Source organism: Helianthus annuus, chromosome 2 (assembly GCF_002127325.2).
Source record: "Helianthus annuus cultivar XRQ/B chromosome 2, HanXRQr2.0-SUNRISE, whole genome shotgun sequence".
Classification (NCBI taxonomy): domain Eukaryota; kingdom Viridiplantae; phylum Streptophyta; class Magnoliopsida; order Asterales; family Asteraceae; genus Helianthus; species Helianthus annuus.
This window is the reverse complement of record NC_035434.2, coordinates 137,524,341-137,547,975: the sequence shown is the minus strand read 5'-3', so window position 1 is coordinate 137,547,975 and position 23,635 is coordinate 137,524,341. Positions and strand designations below refer to the sequence as shown.

The 23,635-nt window shown below is 36.5% G+C and overlaps 2 protein-coding genes across 5 annotated transcripts; one reads left to right on the top strand and one right to left on the bottom strand.

Annotated features, from left to right (window-relative positions):
• Positions 1-5,494: 5,494 nt before the first annotated feature.
• On the top strand, positions 5,495-11,695 carry LOC110922815 (probable lipid phosphate phosphatase beta). 4 transcript variants are annotated; one of them, XM_022167022.2, is made up of 2 exons: positions 5,495-6,272; positions 9,323-9,535. In XM_022167022.2, the coding sequence occupies exons 1-2, from the start codon at positions 5,558-5,560 to the stop codon at positions 9,442-9,444; spliced, it is 837 nt and encodes a 278-aa protein (XP_022022714.1). In that variant the 5' UTR covers positions 5,495-5,557; the 3' UTR covers positions 9,445-9,535. The 4 variants fall into 4 exon arrangements, with proteins under 4 accessions (XP_022022714.1, XP_022022719.1, XP_022022727.1 ...); XM_022167027.2 differs by lacking the exon at positions 9,323-9,535 and adding an exon at positions 11,559-11,695 and having other exon boundaries at positions 5,501-6,272; XM_022167035.2 differs by having other exon boundaries at positions 5,503-6,272; positions 9,274-9,336.
• A 2,719-nt stretch (positions 11,696-14,414) lies between these two features.
• Positions 14,415-15,204, bottom strand: LOC110896605 (heavy metal-associated isoprenylated plant protein 39-like). The gene is made up of 3 exons (XM_022143850.2): positions 15,090-15,204; positions 14,915-14,990; positions 14,415-14,788 (listed from the first exon to the last, which is right to left on the bottom strand). Exons 1-3 carry the CDS (start codon positions 15,093-15,095, stop codon positions 14,517-14,519), a joined length of 354 nt encoding a protein of 117 aa, XP_021999542.1. The 5' UTR covers positions 15,096-15,204; the 3' UTR covers positions 14,415-14,516.
• Between the last annotated feature and the right edge of the window lie 8,431 nt (positions 15,205-23,635).

Below are 23,635 nucleotides of genomic sequence, written 5' to 3'. Positions count from 1 at the left end.
TTACCTGCAAATTCTGCTGGTTTACAGGCCAGAAATTCTTTGTAAGTGCAACCAGGCGTTGCAGCTTTCATTTTCTTAGGGAGTGGGGCCTGTCGTGGATTATTATTGTCATGGTTGCCGCCTCCATTTACACTATGACTAAAATTGTCTTCCTGGGTACGTTTACTAGGAATGATTTGTTGCGGTTCAACAGGTTTCTGAGCAGCAGCCATGATTGCAGGAATAGCATTAGCTATCCCTTGAGTGATGATATTTTCAATATCTTGTCTAGTCATGTATTGGTTTTCCTGATTTTGCTCAGATTGATTCTCTTCATTAACTGGTTCATTACTAGCGTTTTCCATCTGATAATTAGTATAAGTGTAATTTATTAGTGTCAATTAATTGCTAGTTAGATATAACAAAGCAATTACACATAAACACATAAAACCTTACAACACATATCTATAACCAAAATTGTCGATGTCTCGACTTCTATTTTGTTTTATAGATTATATAGGCATCCATACACACTGTTTATCTCACAATGTTTTATTTCCCATTTTACAGAGTTAGATTTAACTATTACTATTATGATACAGACACACTTCCCACCCTACTATCCTTTAGTCAACTGGCAGTTTTAGTAACGACGCTCCCTCTCGTCGTACTTCCAGGAGATTTGTTCCCCCATTTCCCGGATCCTATTCCCTGTACCTATCAGCTCTTCACCGAACTGACGAAGTTCGGCTAAGTTTTCGTTGCTCATTGGAGGATTGGGGATAGGTTCTGGATCAAACTGTGGGAGTAAAGTATAAGGACTATTGATCATATTTTGGAATTGCCAGTCATTTGTCCACCACTCTTCCATTTGGCCTAAAGGTCGTGTGTGGATTAGTGGGTCTGGAATAGCTGGTTCTAAGTTTATTGGAAATTGGGCTGTGGCACGGTAAGAGTAGAGATTATTGTGGATAGATTCTATGACATCACAATTTGCCAGTAGACGGTCTATTTCGTCTTGAAATGTGATCTCTTCGGATTGCCTAGAGCTCTCTCCGGTCTCTATTCCCTTTTGCTTAATGTCTTGTCTTATTTCTATTTCTGCTTGTTTGGAACTTTCTCCGGTCTCTATTTCTTTTCCTTTGCTCATGGGATTTTCTATTTTAGGAAGTCTCCTAGTGGCTGGCTTCCTCCTGCGCACTTTTCTCCATCCTACATATCTTCTTCTCTTTTTAGGTTTTGCTTTTTCCAGCGGTGGAGCTTGGAATTCCAGAGGTTCCTCTATGTCAGCAATATAACCAGTAAAGTCGTGGGAGACTTTAATTGGTACTGGGTAGAGGTTGAGATTCTGAAATGCTTCCGATATCTCATTCATGCTGGATAGCATATATGCAAAATGCACAAAAATGCTAAGTTAAAACTTTGGAATAAGTTTAACAAATATACATTGAAGTTTTATTGCACACTACTTCGTACAAAAGATAACAGGAAAGAGAACACACTCGGTTTTATTTATTTACTATATGGTAGTTTTCTTCTAGACCAGGCTTATTGATAGTTTAGAGGTTTGCATTTTCTGCTACGCTAGCTAGCATATACAGATTTGCCCATTTTTCATCTAATTGGTCTTCCCAAGGTGGATTATTGCCTAATTTCTGAATTTCTGGATTAAACCTCACTTTCTTGACTTGGGGTTTCTGGCTTTTCCTAATGATCGAATTTCTTTTCTCTGGGGTGAGAGGATTCTCATATTGTGCTTTTCGAACAAAAATCCCTTCTTTTGGATCTACTGGGTATTTGGAGGAAGAGGTTCCTTTTTCTGTGGGCACAGTATCTAACTTGTGGTAAATAGCAGAAAGCTTTTGTTTACCCATACTGTAACTCCACAATTAATCAATTAATAAAACATATATTCACAGAATGACAATTAGAATTAATCAATAGGCTAAAATCAATAGTAAGCTTAAAACCTGGCTCTGATACCACCTTTTCCTGTCACGGCCCTTGGCCCCGGTTTAACCCGGTCCAGAGCCGCGAGGCAGGAAATCCCGTGGTATTTGTTTAAATGACAGCGGAAGCTTTCTTAAACAGGATCTTTTTAATATTAAAACTGCTCGTTTTATATAATATAGGGATAAATCCCATAATTTACAATAAGGTGATTTCACAGGGAAATCTTTATTTCTCAAAACATGTTTCTTTATTTATTTACATTGAGCCACTTTTCTAAGCTTGTAGTGCTCCACGGCACTTTTCTTTGCTCACAACAGATCACCTGAAACATGTTTGAAAAATGTTTTGTCAGCAGGGAAATACTGAGTGAATCATTCAGTTTACTAAAATGACTCGTTTGTTATAATTTACAGTATTAAGAGAGATTACAATGTTTCTGATATCAAACCAACTACCCACAGTATTTGTCACTTGACTCATTTCGGTGACTGTGGTCATATCACCATTGGCTGCCCCAATGAATGACGAATATCACTTAATTTTAGGTTCGCCCACCTAAAGTGATAACAACAGTAGTAATGTGCACAATACCCCACATACCGGCTGTAATTTGGTGATTACATAAACTTAATCACTGTAATTATAATTCTGAAAATAATTTGGAGTATTGTAAAACATTTGATAAAAAGAAGAATGACTCACATTGCAGATTTAACGAGCAGAGTATAAGCCTACTGATTAGCTTTGATTAACCTAATTTTAACAACAATGCACACACAAACGGGTTAGTAACTAATACAGCAGTTATGTCAATTCACGAGATTAAACCCTCACAACGATTAGTACGGTGCAATACTTAACAATTCAACGGATTCGCAACGAATAACAGAGCATAGTCCGAATTCGAACAGTACTCAAATATTCAAGTCGAAATCACGACGAATTAACAAAGTATCAGCTCAATTTGAGCAGCACTCAAATCATCGTTGGATAGTTATAATCGATCGGACGTTGAATCGTAATAGCGATCGAGTTATTACCCTGATTGCGGCAGCACTTCGTGAATTAGTGTGTGTTATTGAACTGTTCTTACTATAACTCGACGTACACAGAGAATTTTTACGTCGTTTCAATCATAGAATGCAAGTGCCAATGTCGGCTATTTATACTGATTTTTGGACACGCTTACGGACCGTAAGCCACTTCCCTTACGGTTCGTAAGGGAAGCAGTCTAGTTATAGGCTAGCCAGGTTCGGGACTAGCTATGCTGAGTTGACAGTTTTATAAAGTTCTAATTTGACAACGAAAATTGTTGATAATCATCACTAGGGTTTAACCCCCCTGAGTTTTAGGGGCCCTGATCCTGATTCCGATTGTTCTGGAAATTTTAAGGTTTATGCAGAATTACTTGGGTGTCTCAATTAGGATTTCTTTAATAGAAAATTATTATCCTAAGTATTAATTTTAGTGAGAGTTGTTACAATGAATACATGTCAGGTTACAAAAAGATTATAACAGAGGCTTAACACATGTTATACATTCCAAAATGTTATCCCAGGTATACGGTGTTACAATATTTACTTGTATGTTCCATATTAACTTGTACACGTGTTACGATCAGTATATGCACATCGTGGTGTTTTACAAACCACTTTCATATACATGAATACAAGTCGGGTTACATCATGGTGTTCTTTTACAGCATGAACCACCAACACATGTTATAAATGAACGAAGACTTCTTTTCCAAAGGATGTGACTTATTCAATTTCCTCGCATTAACGTCGCCTACATCCATCCAGCTGGTCAATTGAATATCTTTTATGGATCTGTTTCTGTAAATCAACACACGTTACATATCATTCTAACAGATGCTTAACACATGTTATGGGTATGTCTCTGTAAATCAAGCAACCCAACAAAAAAACAATTATTGTTAAGATCAAAAGCCCCAAACAAGCAACCAAACCAACAAAAAAACCCGTTCAAAATCTCATCCTAAAGTTTTGGATTTATTTAAAATACATGAACATTAACCATTACTAGAACACGCATTAACTTCGCCTACATCCATCCAGCTTGTCAATTGAATATCTTTATGGGTTTGTTTCTGTAAATCAACACACGTTATATAACATTCTAACAGGGGGCTTAACATATGTTATGGGCCTGAGTCTGTGAATCAAGCAACCAAACAAAAAAACACTTACTGTTCAGATCAAAAACCCAAACAAGCAACCCAAACCAACAAAAAACAGCTACTGTTAAGATCAAAAGCCCCTAACAAGCAACCAAACCAACAAAAAAAACCCGTTCAAAATCTCATCCTAAAGTTTTTGATTTATTTAAAATACAAAATCATATTAACAACCATTACTAAAACACTTTCAGCACACAAAAACATATTAATAACCATTTCAACACAAAATCAAGTGTGAAATGATATTTCAAGAACACTTACCGGATCTATAACCGTCCGATGAACACGAAGAAGATCTTCAAACCTTCTTCTCACACACACACTCGTGCGTGTGTCTTTGTGATTTTTTCAGACCACATGATGCTGAAATTATCTTCAAATGAAGATCACCATTGAAGACCATGAAGCTTTTCTCTTTCACATGATGAAGAAAGAGGAGAGAGATAATAGTGTATTGAAAGATTTGACTAGAAGAAAGAGGAGAGAGATGATGATACTAGTGGGTTTTGTCATTTCCAATGCCAAAAAGTGTTTTTCTTCTACCGAAAATGCCCTTCCAGCATCATTAATGTGTATTATAAGATTTCTTTTAATTATAATTCTTACCAAAATGATGAGAGCCATTGATCAAGTTAGATGAAAGCTAATCAATGGATGACAATGCGTTTGCATAGTTTTCTTAAAAAGATAGACTTTCTTATATAGCCAAACCCTATATATATATATATATATATATATATATATATATATATATATATATATATATATATATATATATATATATATATATATATATATATATATATATATATATGTATATGTATGTATAATTTTAAAATTTTTCTGGCCCTATATTGATTTGGGCCCTGATCACAGGCACCTCCTGCACCCCGTGATAGACGGCCCTGCCTGAACCAATAACTATTTAAGAGCGTATAAGATCTTGATTATAATTATAGTCTTGATTATTTAAAAAAGAACTATGTATATTCAAGTTATTCATGGTTAATAAAAATTTATGGAACTTGAGACATTGAAGTGTGGTTTGTTACAAACTGGTCACATGGAAAGCATGAACCTGATAACTAGCTATGAAGGAAAGGGGTGTTATGTGTCGTGAACTGAAATCGTTGCAAGACATGGGTATAAACCTCACATTTGTTGGTTATACAACCGATGTGTAGTACCAGTCACATACCTTGCAATAGTTTCAATCCATAACATAACAAAACAAGTTTAAACGTGAAGATTGGTTTTGAACCCGATCCAAATCGATTTGGATGGGTTGGGGTTTTCAACCTTAAAACCAGTTCAGGCCAAACTAAAAAACAAAACCGGCCGATTTATAAACCAAAGTGGCTTTCGAGAACCGGTTTTTTATACTTCTAACTTTAATAACCCAATAGCCCATAAGACACCCCATTAATGGGCCTAGATATTTTAAACCCCAAAATAACCGTCTGCAACCACCGGCTGTACGGTCAATCGGAGCAATCCGCCATGGATTCACCACAACCGCCGCCACCACCACCACTACCGCCATCGTCACTCCTCCACAACCTAATCACCTTCGACACAAAACTCTCCCTCTCTATCTACACTCTCACTCAACCGATTTTCCCGCGTTTTTTCCTCAAACTCCTTGAAATCTCCGGCGACGGCCGACTCTTCTTTCCGATCATCCTCTCCGTTCTCCTCTCTCCTCTACCGTCCACATCTCCGATCCTGTTCACCGTACTCGTTAACCTATTAATCGGATCTGTTCTCGATCTCATAATAATCGGTACCGTTAAACACCTCGTTCGCCGGCACCGGCCGGTGTATAACAAGCACATGTTCCTCACGTTCGCGGTGGATCACTGGTCGTTTCCTAGCGGTCACGCTTCTAGAGTTTGTTTTATTGCTTCGGTGATTTACTTTTCGTCGGATTTGGTTTCGGATATTTTAGGTCAATTGGAGGTTGATTTGGTAGGGTTTGGGGGATATGAGAGTGTTAGGTGGTTGAATTTTGGTGTTGTAGGTTGGGCGTGTGCTACGTCGGTTTCTAGGGTTTTGCTTGGCCGGCATTTTGTGTTTGACGTTGCTGCTGGTGCTGGATTGGGGGTTCTGAATGCGCTTTTCGTGGTGAACGTTTTGAATTGTGAGTTTTTTAGATCTATTGCTGCGAAATTGTGATGATAGTTTTCGGCATTGTTATGTTTTATAGTGTATTGTATTGTATCCTATTGTTTGCACTTTGCAATTTGCAATTTATATGAGATCGAAATTGGTTGAATTCGTGTTTTGTTATAGCTAGTTTGGATTATATGATTTAGCCATGAGACACGCGAGTAAGTGCCGCGTGTCTACTTGTACTCGCATATCAGAAGTAGAATTACTGTCAAAGATTCGTGTATCTCATGGCTATATGCGTGAAATTGTTATGACATGATCAGAGCCTGCTATTATTTCATATATGATTAATTTGCAACTTCACTAGGTTAAAGTTGCGAATCTTAATGTTTTATTGTTAGAAGTAATCTGGATTTATTGAAGAAAAAATCCGGAAATAATCATTTCTTTATATAGCCGATTAAGTGTCACGTGTCTACTTTTACTTGCGTTTCAAAAGTAGATATACAGCCAAGGATTTGCGCATATCATGAGTATACGCTTGAATTTGTTCTGAAATGTGCTAATCTTTCAATGATGATCGATTTGTAACTACATTAGCTCAATGTGTGTGTTTAGAAACTGCACTTTTGTGGCTAAGATTATGAATTTAACATGTTCTCAGAATTGAACTAGACCATCACTAATAAAGAAAAGAACATGATTAATAAACACTATTGGTGGAGCGGCTATTGATCAATCTCAATAATGAATTAGACAAATTTTATAATAAACTATTTAACCCATGACCAGTTGCAGACACTTGTTGCTGTGATGTTCAACATTTCCCAATTGAATATTCGTAATTATTTACATGATGGGTTCTCAAGGCCTACCATTTTATGATACTTGTTGGATGCCATGCTGCAGTTGATTTGATATATTGATTCACTCATGATGTAGATATTAAATGCATTTTGTAACCTTTTGGAGCTGTAAATTATCACCAATTATATGTCGATAAGTGGGATCAGATCTTTGTGATACTTAACAATATCTCTCTAGAAGTTATATGATCTATACCCTGTGCATTATGATGATGAATATAGGCGATAGATGGTTAGCACTTAGCAAGTAGCTTAACCAACCGTAATTTTGTTTACTCTATTATCACACACATTAAAGATCAGGAATAAGTTTCTTGAATGACTTAGGTATAAGTTTGTGATTCTGCATTATCTTAATTATAGTATTAGTAATTAAAGAAGGACAACTCTTTGTAAGATGGAAGTTTTATAATTTCCAAATTACCAGTTGTATGAATTCACATAATCGATATCTGTTGTCATTTCCATAAGCTTGACTGATCTCATAGAGTAATTTTAATATTTTTTTTATCAGTTTGTAGCATTACATTCACTTATACACAGTGCTTTAAAAGATATAGTGGTAGAGAGATAGAGAGGCAGTTATGCGGTTACATAACCGTCTTATATATCAAAGTTAAAGCAATAGTTACAAATGTATATGTGATAGAAAATTAGTTTTAAGTTATGAACTGTGAGAACCAGAATAACTACTTGTACGTAGTGCTGATAAAGTGGAAGAGAGAAAGATGCTTTGCGGCTACATAACCACCTTGTGTATCACACTTAAAGCTATTGGTATTGAACATTCCTCTATATGTATTTATGTAAATATATGTATATAATATATGTATCTTTGTGTTCGGTCGATAATCAGATGTGTTTATCGATTATTTATAAAATAATCATCAAACTCAAGCTGAGTACCCGCAAGTAACTGCCATTACTTTTCATCAATAGGTAAGTTCTTAGTGGGTCATCAGCACTAGTTTTTAATTGTTGTCACAAAGGAAACATATCAACTTCTCATTCACGTTCCTTTAATAAATCCTTAATCATATGCTTCTTATCTTCTTATCATCACATGTTGCTTTGTACCAAGCAGAAATAATTCTTTAAATATTGTGGTTCTGTTGCTGAAACTGGAAACACCCTTTATCAAAATGGGGTGCGAAACTATAATTTTTTTCCCTAAATGAACTTTGAGTTGACCTGTGGGGTGCTTATATGGTGCTCTTGAGGGGGCTAAATGAATCTTTAGTTCCATTTTTCACATTTTTGAGTGTCCTACATTGGGGCGGACCAAGTGTTGGGTACCGGAGAAATCTTTATTAGTATTATCTAGTGTCTTATTTTTTGTGTGAAAAATATGAAGATGACCCCAATTGACCATAATTCTTGAATAGCGACCCTAGTAAAAACAATCATAGGTCCGCCACTAGTCCTACATAAATAAGACCATATGCAAAGGTTCTTTAAACTAGGATGTCCTACATAAACAGGGTGTCCTTAAGTTCTTCACATTTTTTACCAGAAAAGAGTGAAGTACACAGATGGTTCTTGTGGTTTACCAAAATTTTGGATTTGATCCCTAGCTTTCTAAAAGTCCACGGATGGTCCCTGTGGTTTGCAGTTTGTAACACATTTAGTCCCCAGCCAACAAATCTAAAGGTTTTAGCATGTCCAAGTTAGGGATTAAATGTGTTACAAAGTGCAAACCACAAGGACTATTCTTGTACTTTTGGAAAAAGTTGGGGATTGAATGCATTGCAAAGGGCAAACCACATGGACCATCTATGTACTTTTCGTAAGCTAGGGGCCAAATCCAAAATTTTGGTAAACTACAGGGACCATCCATGTACTTTACTCACTAGAAAATTTTATAATGGCTGGCATGTTTTATTGCAGATTTGTAGAGTGGTCCCTTATCAAACCCTAGCTAATGACATGTTGCATCAAATTTGTGGTAATAACCCTTGTATATTTTGTCTATGTGAAATTGTAAATGGTCCCAAAACACTAGCTGTCTCTTGAAAAAAGGAGTTCCTTTTTTTTATTTATTTGGATTTTTATTATTGTATGCATCATTTTCATGCTAACATGTTTTTAGGCCCCTGTAACACTATATCGCGCGATTTGAAAGGGTTTGCCAGATGCCTTTTTTATTTCTGTTTTCATGAACAGAGTGTTAGAGATGGTACCACTGAAGATGCTTTGAATCACATTGATGCAGGCAAAATGTTTTTCTTGGTGTTTCAGTTCCTTGTTGTGGACCAGTTATTTACACTCATACATACTGACATAGGCACATATGTGGATTTATTTCAACTTTTCAAGGGGCAATTGTGTAAATAAGAAGTATTTCTTTTGGTCAAACTTTGACAAGAATTTTACATTGTGAAATTTATTAGCCAAAGGTTATGAATTACCCAATGCTTTTGACTCAGAGTTTCATCTTTATTTTCCCTGACAGTATCCTGAAGAAAAAAAAAAAAAAGAAAAATGTTGTAGTTTGATTAATTGTTTTTTCAGCAATGCTATACAGGAACATACATAACATTTGTTTAGATTGTAGAGACGACTTTAGGAGCTTGGTTTTAAAGGTAGGGCTGCAAACGAATCAAACGTTCAGCGAACTGTTCGGTGGAAGTTCGTTTGTGTTTGTTCGTTTATTAAGCAAATGAAAACGAACATGGAATTTCGTTCGGTTAATTAAATGAACGAACATGAACAGAGGCCGCGTTCGTTCATTTATGTTCGTGAATGTTCGGTAACTGGTTTGTTTATGTTTGATTGTGTTCGATAGTTCATTAGTGTTTTTAGTTTTTATATTTTATTTAAATACCTTAAAATTCTGACAAATAAAATATTTAATAACTGTCAGTGTGTTATATATTTTGTTCATGAACACTTGTTTGTGTTCGTTTGTTTCCATTTGTGTTCAGAGCATTAGTTTGTGTTCATTTGTGTTCTATCAACTGTCATTTTCGTTTGTTGCCTAAAATTAACAAACGAACACGAACACATATATTTCTTAACAAATGAATAAGAACAAGGTGTTCATTCGGTTTGTTTGAAGCCCTAGTTCTAGGCACTTGAGGCGATAGGAAAAACGCCTAAGGGCTTTGAGTGAAAAATTGGTCAAATATAGGGTACGGGGAATACTTTTATGTAAAAATGGAGTTAAATGCTTGGTTGGTCCCTATGGTTTGTAAAAATTTCATACTTGGTCCCTGTGGTTTACTAATTACATGCGTGGTCCTAAAAGTTGTCAAAAATAAACTCAGTTGGTCCCCTTACCTAACATCTGTTAAATTTCTTAGTTAACTAGATGTGAAATAACTATATTACCCTTGAACAATTTAAAACCTAAAACTAAGAATTAAACACAACCTGCATCTTCATCACCATCATCATCTTCATCACCAACCCACCCCCAGTCTCACCCTAACCATCATCATCCGACAGATCTAGGGCCTGTCACCGCCGCCCCTCTTTCTCCCTCTCATCTCTCTCGTCTCGATTCCTCTCTCTCTCTCTCTCTCTCTCTCATTTTTGAACTGCGAGTGCGGGTATAATGGTGTTACATGGAAGAAGAAGGATTATGTATGTGTGGCCGGAAAAACGGGAGAGAAGAGGGAGGAGGAGGTGGTTGTGGTGGATTGGTTGATTCGCCGGAGAAACCGGACGGCCGACAGGTCGCCGGAGAAATAATCCGGTGACCAGATTTTTAGAGAAAGAGAGAGAGCAGAGACCTTGTGTGCGGCTTCGTATATCACTTAAACACACCGCTATAATTTTTTCCAAGATACATACAATACAACTCTCTTCCTAACCCCAAATCACCTAAACATACTGTTGATTCATCTTCCTAACCCCAAATCACCAACATCAGGCACGGTACACTCACATGATCAACCGAAAACCTCTAAATACAATTCAAACATGTAATTAGGAACAAAAAGCACAATGGATACCTGTAGCGACCTCTGAAACGCGGATTGTGATGGTGGTGGAGGTAGTTTGCAGGTTGTGGTGGGTTGTGAAAGTGGAGGCGGTGGTGTTAGAGGTTGAAGAAGATGATTGGGCTTTCAGGGATAATATAGTCATTTCACACATAGTTAACTGAGAAATTTAACAGATGTTAGGTCAGGGGACCAACCGAGTTCATTTTTGACAACTTTTGGGATCACGTGTGTAATTAGTAAACCACTATGACCAAATATAAAATTTTTACAAACCATAGAGACCAACCAAACATTTAACTCATAAAAATGACTGTAAGATTTTAAGGGTATGCTCCATTATCATTTTTCGAGTATATACCATTGTTTATTTTATTTTATTGCATTAGAAGAGGACCACCCACATATGGATATTTGACCAAAAGATGTGATAATGTGAAGAAAATGAAGCTACTTTTGGTGTGTGTATTTAATGACCCAATAATGATTCATGATTGATGGTAGATAACATGGGCAGAGGGTGGTTCAGAAGAGAAGAGTAATTTGGGCTGACACAATTGAAGCAGGAATTTAAATTTAATTCAATTAAATTGGAGAGATGAAGAAGACAGATCATCACTAGAAAATCTGCCCCCACATGGGGCCCACTTCATTGCCATTTATGCATATCATGCCAGAGAAACTCAGGTGCTTGTATACCTTCTTCATTTTGTGAATCACTTTTAGTTCTCTAACCAGTTTTTTTTTTCTTTTTTTTCTTAATCTAAAATATAAAATTACGGCAGTAGCCGCTTGACCAGGCCTTTTACCAAAATAGCCATTTGATCAGGCTTTATGCCCCTACACATGTCAGCCCATCCAAGTGAACTCTCATTTTTATGCACCTTCAATCCAGCCACAACCAAGCGGACACGTGTCCCTCTTACCTGAACCGGCTTTATGCCGCTACACGTCAGCCGAGCCGCTACAAGTACAAGCCGAGCCGCTTCGCGCTGGATCTAAGCCGCTTCAGCATGCCACCTACCCCCAAGCCGTTTCATTTGAATTTATGAGCTTTCAACACATGCCCAAGCCGCTACACCCTGGATCTAAGCCGCTTCAGCATGCCACCTACCCCCAAGCCGTTTCATTTGAATTTATGAGCTTTCAACACATGCCCAAGCCTTTACATGTGTTTTTTTATTTATTAGATTTTTAGTTTAATCGTACGTTTATATAAATGCTTGTCCGTTTGTTTGCTATTGTATCTTAATAAATAAAGTCTTGTCTTATTTAGTGTCTATTGCAATGTACATAAGATATAAAATTTATCATATATAAAAGTTGTTAAATACAAAAGCTTTTCTTCGATCCTAACCCACTACAAATATAATGAGTTTGAGATTTTAAAGCTAAGTAAAACGTCATAAAACCGAGAGGTAACCCACCCGATGAAAAAATTGGCATAAAACCGAGAGATTCCATAGAAAAGGAGAGAACACAGAGTAGAGAACTCCTTCTGTATGGGATTCGGTTTTTTAAAGCTAAGAAAAACGTCATTTTCTTAAAAAATACAACATTGAAAAAATTTGTCCCACCTATACTTCAAAAACCAATTTGACTTATTTTTTTGATATTTTTTTAAAAAATACTACTGAAATTTAAAAAGAGTTTTGAAACGGCTCGGCTTGGCCTTGAAAGGTCATGGCTTGTACTTGTAGCGGCTCGGCTAGCTTGTGGGGCAGGGGCGCGAAGCGGCTCGGCTTGTACTTGTAGCGGCTCGGCTGGCGTGTAGCGGCATAAAGCCGGTTCAGGTAAGAGGGACACGTGTCCGCTTGGTTGTGGCTGGATTGAAGATGCATAAAAATGAGAGTTCACTTGGATGGGCTGACATGTGTAGGGGCATAAAGCCTGGTCAAATGGCTATTTTGGTAAAAGGCCTGGTCAAGCGGCTACTGCCGTAATTTTCCCTTTCTTTATTGTGTTTCAACCATAATCACATAAATCACTCAACATGCCACGATCTGCGATCCGGAACGCACAGAGCTACCCTGTTGCTTTGCTCGTTTTGGTGTATGGCACCGTGTTGGAGTGTGGTGGCTAGGGCATCACACCCAGTCGCCCACTATGCATCGGTCATAGAAATAAATAACTTATTTCGTTACAAGACATGTGACTTTTACTGGTGTCAAGACTTTTTCCCATAATAATGATTTAATCGTATCGTGTATGTATGTATTATTATATACATATGCTTCTAGAAGAAAGTTTTTAGGGTTTAGGTGAGTAAAAGAAGATACACAACCGAAGATTCGTGTATCCTCTGGTTATATGTGTTAAATGGCTTAGACGTGATCATAGAAGTATCACACACTACAAAAGTACTTTCATTACTTTCTCTTCATCTAAAGCATCGACATCTAAGGTTTTACTTTTTAGTCTAGAACCGGACTATAAATACCCTTAATATTAGACATTGTATTGGTTTATTCTTAATTTTTTATTTATTTTTTTTTTTGAAACAAAAAAGCTAAAATAAAAGTAAACTTGTCAATTATTAGGTATAAAGTATAAAAATTTTATTTGTACTTATTGATAGATGAGGACCCTCTCGCTTTTTGTTATTTTGATCACACATTTAATAAATGGGACCCTTGTGCAGACTAGTGTCATGCTATAATGAGTTGTACGACATGCATTAGAGATTGTACCTTCTTTTACTTTGGTGGTATATGCATAGTAGTAGTACTGGCAGTTAGTAGCAGAAACATAGGGGGGTCAGTACTATGTTTCTGCATGCATGAGTTGTCACTAGTCGGTAATACAAACCTGTTTGCTTGCAACATGATTTCCCAAAATGATCACAAGATTTTTGTAATATTTTACCACCCACATACATATTTTGGATAGAAATGGGATTATGGAAGAACAAAATAAATTATTATTTTTTGAAACTTAATTCTATAGAAAAATTAAAGGATTTAAGTTAGTTTATTTTGTTGTTTTTGTTATAAATATATATTATTAGTAGAGTAAACTGCAATTTTACACCCTAACGAGTTAGGGGTGATTGGCACCCTTACCCCCCTAAGAAAATAATTGCAATTTTACCCCCCACTGTTTGCTGTTATGTTGCAACCTTAATCCTCGGCTTCAAATTTATTGACTAATCTGTTGACTATAACTGAAATGACTATAATGCCCTTTCATATTACCCCCCTGTGTTTTGTGCACTCTGTGATATTACCCCCTGCCACCACTGCCACCGCCATTCACCACCACAACCACCACTGCCACCTCCAGCCACCACCACAACCACCACTGCCACCACTGCCATCGCCATTCACCACCACAACCACCACTTAATAAGGGTAGGAGGATGATTATACTGATAGTAAGGTTGTTGTTGCTGTTGATGATAATTATAATAAGGGTATGGCTGATGATTATGATGATGTGCAACAGCAGCAGCATAAGCTAATTTCAAAGCTTCTTCTTCTTTTTTTTTTTTTTTGCTTCTAATTCTTTCTTCTTAGCTTCTTCTTTCTTCTTGTCTTCTTCTTTCTTTTTATCATCTTCTTTCTTCTTGTTGTCACCACCACCACCATCTTTCTTCTCTGGCTCCTTTGCTAGACCAACTGATACAATCTCTGTGTGACAAATCTTTCTCAGTTTTGACACAACTGTCACTGGATCTACATCCCCTGTTACTGTCATTTTCTTGTCTTTCATATCCATTGATATTGAATCTACACCTGTGTTTGTTGATCATGTAAAGTTTTGAAACTTTGTAAGAAACTAAGATCTGGGTTTGGTTTAAAATTATAAATTATGATGACCCAGATGAATAAAGATTGGATTTACATAATTTTTTTAAGTACCTGTGAGACTGGAGACATTTTTCATGGCTTTTTGCTTGATTTTTTCATCCAAGAAGTCCAATTTCAACATAACTTTCTGCAAAAAGAGTGAGGATTTAAACAAAAGATTAAAAACCCATGTGAGATTTCACATATAACACTTGTGGGTTGTAAAAGTTGGTGTAGATTTTGATACCTTCATCTTCTTTTTTGTCTTGAATTTGCAGAGATCTGCGTGAGAATCCAAGAAAAAGGATGCAGGCTTTTAAGTGGTGGTTGTGGTGGTGAATGGCGGTGGCAGTGGTGGTTGTGGTGGTGAATGGCGGTGGCAGTGGTGGTGAATGGCGGTGGCAGTGGTGGTTGTGGTGGTGAATGGCGGTAGCAGGGGGTAATATCACAGAGTGCACAAAACACAGGGGGTAATATGAAAGGGTATTATAGTCATTTCAAGTTATAGTCAACAGATTAGTCAACAAATTTGAGGCCTGGGGGTAAGGTTGCGACGTAACAGTGAACAGTGGGGGGTAAAATTGCAATTATTTTCTTAGAGGGGGTAGACATGCCAATGACCCCTAACCTCAGGGGGTAAAATTGCAGTTTACTCTTATTAATATTATGGTTATCAACACCAAAAATAGATTAGCTTCTTCTCCAAGTTTTCTTCTCCTATATATACTTTCCATTGTATCTCTTGTATGACATACCTATCAATGAAATATTAGTTCTTTTCTCCTTATAATTCTTCTCATATTCCTGTGTTAATAGGCTAGTTTCATCACACGTTATCAACACGAGAGTGCTCCCACCAAAACCATGTCCACTCACGAAGAGAAGGGTAGAAAAATTTGTTCAGAAAAAAATTAGCAGACCTGATGGCTAATGTCTCCTAGTGTGTCACCAAAAATCTGCACTTCAACACTTCATGTAAGATTAAATATATTATGTTTAATATTTAATCTAGTAGCCATTATAATCATTTACATTATATAGATCAAAATATATAATAACCTATTAACTAATTAGTTGGTAATTGTTGATGGACCATATTACCCTTATTAACTAATTAGGTTTCCTCCTGGTTGCTTATATAAGGAGACTTATGTAGAGGTTAAAAGGTTACACACTTAGACAGATAACCTAATTCACATAACATCAAAATCGGCCTCTTCTCCATACCAACTCCCTATTCGGTGGTCATTACCATCATCAGTCTACACCCTAAGGAGGAACCAGATCACCTTGACAAAGATGTCGAACTCCATGTCTTCTTCCCTCACTGGATTCTCCACTGCACTATCTGCGGTGACAGGTATGTTTTCATGTTTTCCCTTATGTTTAAAAAGAACGATCAACACGTGGTATCAGAGCATATGTTGATTAGTCGGTTCTGTTTTATATCCATAAATCTGGAATAAAAACTGGAAAACAGAATTTGAAAAACCCTAACAAATTCGGTTTCTGTCATCCGAGATGCCATCTCGGATCATATGTTTCATCCATTATTACTGTTCCGAAATCGGAATGTTCAAAAAAAAATATGTTTAAATGTGTAAAAAGTTTCCAGATTTCAGATGAATGTTTGAATATTTTATTTTAGAGTTCATCATATGTTCATGAGAAAATTCGAAAATTCCCTTAGTTTTGGAATGAATTCGGATTATAGGGTGTTTGTTTCTGTTTTGATATTTTTTACCTACTTAACAATTTTCGAAATCTGTTATTATTATTAATGGATATAATTTTCGAAATAAACAGATAAATATAATTAATATCTAAACTGGAAACTTAATCCATAATCCCTAAGATTTCGGATTTCAATCTTATCAATTATTAATTGCCTAAATTAAGGATTTTGTAGCTTGTGGAACACATTTCGGATGATCATTTCGGACCATCACGGATCATTTCAGACTAATCATTTCGGACTAAGCGTCCATCACGGATCAACATCTGCCTGATCATTTCGGACCATCACGGATCATTTTGGACTAAGCATCACCATCTCGGATGATTCCTAGACATAATTCATCCGAAATCATTCGTCTCCGAAATCATCCGACTTACGCGTCTTGGACACATCCGAGATCATTCGAAATCATTCATCTCGGATGAATCCAAGACATGATTCATCCGAAATCATGAGTGTTCATAAAGTGCCAAGGCTTGTCCGAAATCCCATTACTTTATTAAGCAGTTAATATGAACTAAAATTTGGCTCGGGGCTTCTGAATCAGATAATGCCTTACAAAACCAAAATAGCTTAACTCGAATGAGCTTCTGATGTATCATTTCTGGCCAAAGCTGATTTGATACATCTACTTATCGTTCAAGTATTACGAAAGCTATGTTAAGTGTGCATTACGAACATGAATGTCTTAATATCTGGCCAAAGCTGATTTAATTCTTTCATGTACAACATACTTAACAAGTGCATAACTAAAGTGATTGTCTCAATTTCTGGCCAAAGCTGATTTGTTACAATCATTTTGCACACATGCTTAAATGATTACACTTCTGGCCAAAGCTAATTTGTCTTCATTTAAGTAGAATTTTAACTAAGTCTATTATTTTGATGTTAGTAATAGACAATATCACAGCTTCATAATTGAAATGGTCATTATTTTATGCCTGCCTTAATATTACGTGCCCTTAGATCACATTAGAACTTCTTTCTTAGTATCATAACTTGCTCATCTTATTTCCACTATCATCACCCAATTGCGGGATTCCACCTTTGACTGGGGATAACTTTGCTGCATGGAAGGATGCTCTCATGCTTACGCTTGGATTGCTTGATTTTGACTATGCCTTAAGAGAGAATAAGCCAGTGGACCATACTACTCAAAGTACTGTTGCTGAGTAGTTGACTCATGAAAAGTGGACTAGGTGTAACCGCATGTCTCTCATGTTTATGAAGCAGTCCATCAGCAATGCAATCAGAGGAGCTATTCCTGATTCTGAAGATGCTAAAACCTACTTGGCTTCTGTGGAGGCGCAATTCAAGGGGACGTCTAAAGCACACGCTAGTACCCTTATCCTTAAGCTGGTGACAACTAAGTATGATGGGAGGAGCGGCATTCGCGAGCACATCATGATGATGAATGACATGGCCAATAAGCTGAAGGGCTGGAAATGGAAATCAGTGATGGTTTCCTCGTTCCTTTCATCATTACTTCGCTTCCTTCGTCCTTTGAAGCATTCAAGACCAATTACAACACTCAAAAGGACGAATGGACGATGAGTGAGCTGGTCGCTATGTGCGTACAGGAGGAAGAGTGTATGAGGATGGATCGCACTACTGATGTTGCTAACTTCACCACCTCCAACTCTAAGAAAAGGAAGAACAATCATCAAAGGAAGGATGCTTCTACAGTCCAAAGGCCCAATCCTAATACAAGTGCACCTTCCAGCTCTAAGAACTCCTTAGGCAGAATCCACTGCAAGTTCTGTAAAAAGACAGGACATATGTAGAAGGAATGCCCTGATTTTAAGGAGTGGCTGGCTAAGAAAGGTAACGATTATTTTATGATACTTGAGTCCTATAATTTAAATGTTCCTACTAATTCTTGGTGGTTTGATTATGGTTCTATGGTTCATGTTACCAATTCAACTCAGGGATTCCTTACAATCCGGAAGCTGGAAAGAAACGAAAGAACGCTTAAGGTTGGGGATGATCGAGAATTAGAAGTGAAGGCCATTGGAACATTACAATTATTTATGAAAACTGGTTTATGTATTAAACTTTATGATACCTTATATGTTCCTGAGGTAACTCGGAACCTTGTATCAGGACCAAAGTTAGACATGGACGGTTTTATTGTTTCCCATGGTCATCGCAAACTCTCTATCCTCTATGATTCTGTTCTTTATGGTACTGGTATTCTGGATGGTGGTCTCTATAGATTAGAACTAGATGGTAATTTTTCCAAATATTTGTTGTCATATAACATTAATGAATCACTCACAAAGATGAAAGAGAAACGAGACTTAGAGACTTCGTCCATGTTGTGGCATCAACGTTTAGGCCACATCTCAAGAGAACGATTAAATCATCTCGTAAAGGATGAAGTCTTACCTCCTCTCGATTTCTCTGATTTTGGAACATGTGTCAAATGTCTTAAAGGTAAAATGACATTAGCGAATAAGAAAGGTGCCACTAGGAGCTCTAATTTATTTGAACTCATTCATACTGACATTAGTGGTCCCTACCAAATCGCTGGCATAACAGGACATACTTTATTTATCACTTTTATTGATGATTATTCTCGTTACATGTACTTGTATCCTATTAAGGAAAAGTCTGAATCTCTTACAACTTTTAAAGATTATAAGGCTGAAGTTGAAAAACAATTAGATCGTCAGATTAAAGTTGTGAGATCAGATAGAGGCGATGAATATTATGGAAGACATACTGATGTGGGTCAAGCTCCTGGTCCATTTTATGAGTTTTGTAAGGGCCAGGGGATTGTGAACCAATACACCATGCCTGGTACACCTCAGCAGAACGGTGTCGCTGAAAGAAGAAACCGTACCCTTATGAACATGGTGCGCAGTATGTTAGCCAACACTAATTTACCATTATTCCTCTGGACTGAAGCGTTAAAAGCAGCTGTTCATATACTCAATAGGGTTCCTTCTAAGTCTGTCCCTAAAACTCCTTATGAACTTTGGACAGGAAGGAAACCGAGTCTTAAATGTATGAAAGTATGGGGCTGTATCGCTGAAGCAAAACTCTACAATCCTTTCCTAAGGAAACTTGACCCTAAAACAATTACCTGTTTCTTTATCCGGTATCCTGATAATTCAAAGGGTTATCATTTCTATTGTCCTTCTCATGTCACCCGTATTGTTGAAACCAGGCGTGCTGCGTTCCTGGAGGATTTCAAGGTCAGTGGGAGCAGTACCAACCCTTACGAAGAATTTCAAGAAGTACAAGACGCGGGGGGAGAAACTCGTCGCTTACCATTACTCCGATTACTCCTTTTGTACCCAATGCGACTACTGTACTTGAAGCTACTGCACCAACTCCATATTTACCTCTACAATCAGAACCCATTATACCTCATGACGTAGGCACATCAAACGCTCAAAACCAAGACAACGCTAAACCCGATAATCAACTCATGACGTACTAATTGGGATGATTATGTTACCTACCTGACTGAAATGGATCCCGGAAAGCTTAATAATCCTATCTCTTATAATGAAGCCATTAGCAGTGATCAGTCTTCTGAATGGAATAAGCAATAATTGATGAGCTTGAATCCATGAAGAAAAATGACGTTTGGGATTTGGTAGAATTACCCAACGGTGTCAAACCAGTAGGATGTAAATGGGTGTTCAAAACAAAACCGGATCCGAATGGGAACGTTGAACGCTACAAAGCGAGATTGGTTGCAAAGGGCTACACTCAGAAAGAGGGAATTGATTATCAAGAGACGTTTTCACCTGTCTCTCGTAAAGATTCATTAAGGATCGTCATGGCCCTAGTAGCTCATTTTGAATTAGAGTTGCATCAGATGGACGTTAAAACCGCTTTCCTTAACAGAGACTTAGGCGAAGATGTTTACATGAAACAACCAGAAGGCTTTAAACCTGAAGGTCAGGAGCATCTAGTCTGTAAGTTGAAGAAATCCATTTACGGGTTAAAACAAGCATCACGTCAGTGGTACCTCAAGTTTGATGAAGTCATGAAGAAACAAGGTTTTATGAAGAATCAAGTGGATCAATGCACCTACCTCAAGATGAGTGGGAGTAACTTTACTATACTTGTTCTTTACGTAGATGATATTCTATTGGCAAGTAATAGTTTAGACATGTTGCATGAGTCGAAGCGGTTACTCTCGCATAACTTCGACATGAAGGATCTTAGAGATGCTTCTTACGTCATTGGCATCAAAATTCACCGAGATAGACACAAAGGGATCTTAGGTTTGTCTAAAAAGGCTTACGAGATCGTGTCCTTACAAAATACAACATGCAACAGTGCAAACCCTTCGTCACTCCAGTAGTTAAGGGAGATGTTTTCGGTTCAGATACCTTACGTGTCAGTAGTCGGGAACTTAATGTATGCTCAAGTCTGTACTCGCCCAGATATCGCTTATATTGCTGGAATGCTAGGCCGTTATTAGACTAATTCTGGCTTAGATCACTGGAAAGCAGCTAAGAAGGTACTTCGATATCTGCAAGGGACGAAAGACTATAAACTGACTTATAGAAGAAGTGATCATTTAGAAGTGGTAGGCTGTTCTGATTCTGACTTTGCCAAGTGCAAAGATGACAAGAAATCCACTTCGGGCTATATCTTTATGTTAGCAGGCGGACCTATCTCATGGAAGAGTCGTAAACAACAGTTGATCACAACTTCCACAATGATGGCAGAGTACATTGCTGTTTATAACGCAACCTGTTATGGAATGTTGCTTAGAAATCTGATCACTGGACTCAAAATTATTAATTCCATTTCTGGACCATTGAAGCTTTACTGTGATAATTCAGCTGCCATTAGTTTCTCGAACAGTAACAGTTCGACTGGAGCTGGTTTATATCTCGATACAAAATATCTGTTCGTACGTGAACGAGTTGAGGAAAATAATCTTTGTATCGAGTATATCAGTACTAAAGATATGCTTGCGGATCCAATGACTAAAGGTCTCCCTCCTAAGGTTTATGAAGAACATGTTCGGAATATGGGATTTAGTAAAGACCTTATTTAAGCATATTGTACTAGCTTATGTTTTATGTTATTGAAATTTCCTCAGTTTGATTTTGTATGTCTCTTAGAATATGTTCAACCGGTATAATGGCATATAGACAAATAAAGTTACAAATCAAACAAAGGGCTTATGCGTATTTTGATCATAACGATTAGGTTTTAAATTAAGGCTATAGTATGACTAATGGGGGTCCTGAGTCGCATAATGATTTAACGGCTGTATTTCTCTACTATAGTACCTGTTTAAGGCTAAAATGAGTGTTAACTTCTGATCAGGTTTATCTAATACTCATAGTAAATGATTACCCGGCTAAGTGGGAGAATGTAAGATTAAATATATTATGTTTAATATTTAATCTAGTAGCCATTATAATCATTTACATTATATAGATCAAAATATATAATAACCTATTAAGTAATTAGTTGGTAATTATTGATGGACCATATTACCCTTATTAACTAATTAGGCTTCCTCCTAGGTGCTTATATAAGGAGACTTATGTAGAGGTTAATAGGTTACACACTTAGACAGATAACCAAATTCACATAACATCAAAATCGGCCTTTTCTGCATACCGAACTCCCTATTCGGTTTAGTCATTACCATCATCAGTCTACACCCTAAGGAGGAAGCAGATCACCTTGACAAAGATATCGAACTCCATGTCTTCTTCCCTCACTGGATTCTCCATTGTACTGTCTGCGGTGACAGGTATGTTTTCATGTTTTCCCTTATGTTTAAACAGAACCGATCAACACTTCATTCATATGGTTTGGCGTTCACGACTTTGGATATGAAATTTAAGGTAATGTTTTCTAACTTGACTTTTTACCTGAGTATTAGAAAAAATTCAGAAACGTAAACGTGGGATGGGATTGGATTGAAATTTAAGACCTAGAATATTTCAGAAAGAAGATGATCAACTAGAAAATTAAACCGCCTTTAGCATACATATTCTCATCCCATTAATTGCCTAGCACAAATATTTGTTACTCCATCCCAATTTAGTTTCCTTAACTTATACTAATTAAATTTGAGAGTGTGTTTTTTAATTAACAATCAAGAAAATCAAAACGTACAAGATGACACTGAATGCATAAATTAGACCGGGAAGTTGGGTCCTGAAAACGTTATGGGTTGTGGGCCAAAGAGTCATTAAGAAAAAAACACACGTTCCATAATTTTTTTAAAGTTTATTAAAATTAAATTCATTATTTAAATACATACTAAATTGTTTATAAAACTTGGATAGTAAGGTAAATAAATAAGAAATGGTTCAAAGGGTTGACTCAAACGTTATGTTATAACACTACAAATTTTGATATAATTATTCTTTTAAAGGATTTATAAAAGTGTAAACAAATTATCTAATTGCATTAATTTGTGATATAATTATTATAAGGACCGACTATCATAGTTTAATAATTATTTGATATATATTTGTATCACTTTGGATAATTGATAGTCTCATATATATGTTTTCTCTAAAAACATAGATTGGCACATATTTATATTTATAATTATAAATATATCAACATTAGTTTAATTAATATCAACATTAGTTTAATTGAGATCCAACAATCATAGATATTATCATAAATTATGTGTTACCCAGTAGATATAATACATGTTCTTGTTATTGTATCTTTGATGTGAACATTATCATATATTAAGAATATATATTGATATTGATATTACTAATATTATATCATAGTGAATATGTATATATTATTTGTGAACATTGTTAGGGTCTATACAATCCTTTAATAGTGTTTTCATGTGTATATACATGATTAACCGGTAATATTTGACTAAAATAATATATGATTTAGTATAAGTAGTGTGAATGTTGTGATGCTATTAAATCGAATACATATGCTGACTAAATAGTTTATTGTGTACATATTTAGTGTTGATAATATAGATTTGTGTGCACACTACGATAATAGTATGCATTTATGCATTTGTATATTATTTGCTTATTGGAGTTGATTGATTGCTTTTGTGATCATGTGTTATTAAAGAT

Bases quoted from the DNA above. Each gene is read 5' to 3' on its own strand.
- LOC110922815 (XM_022167022.2), top strand. From the start codon at position 5,558: ATGGGCCTAGATATTTTAAACCCCAAAATAACCGTCTGCAACCACCGG. The intron at 6,273-9,322 runs GTGAGTTTTTTA...ACATTGATGCAG, and splicing joins CGTGGTGAACGTTTTGAATT to GCAAAATGTTTTTCTTGGTG.
- LOC110896605 (XM_022143850.2), bottom strand. The intron at 14,789-14,914 runs GTACTTAAAAAA...CAACAAACACAG, and splicing joins AAATGTCTCCAGTCTCACAG to GTGTAGATTCAATATCAATG.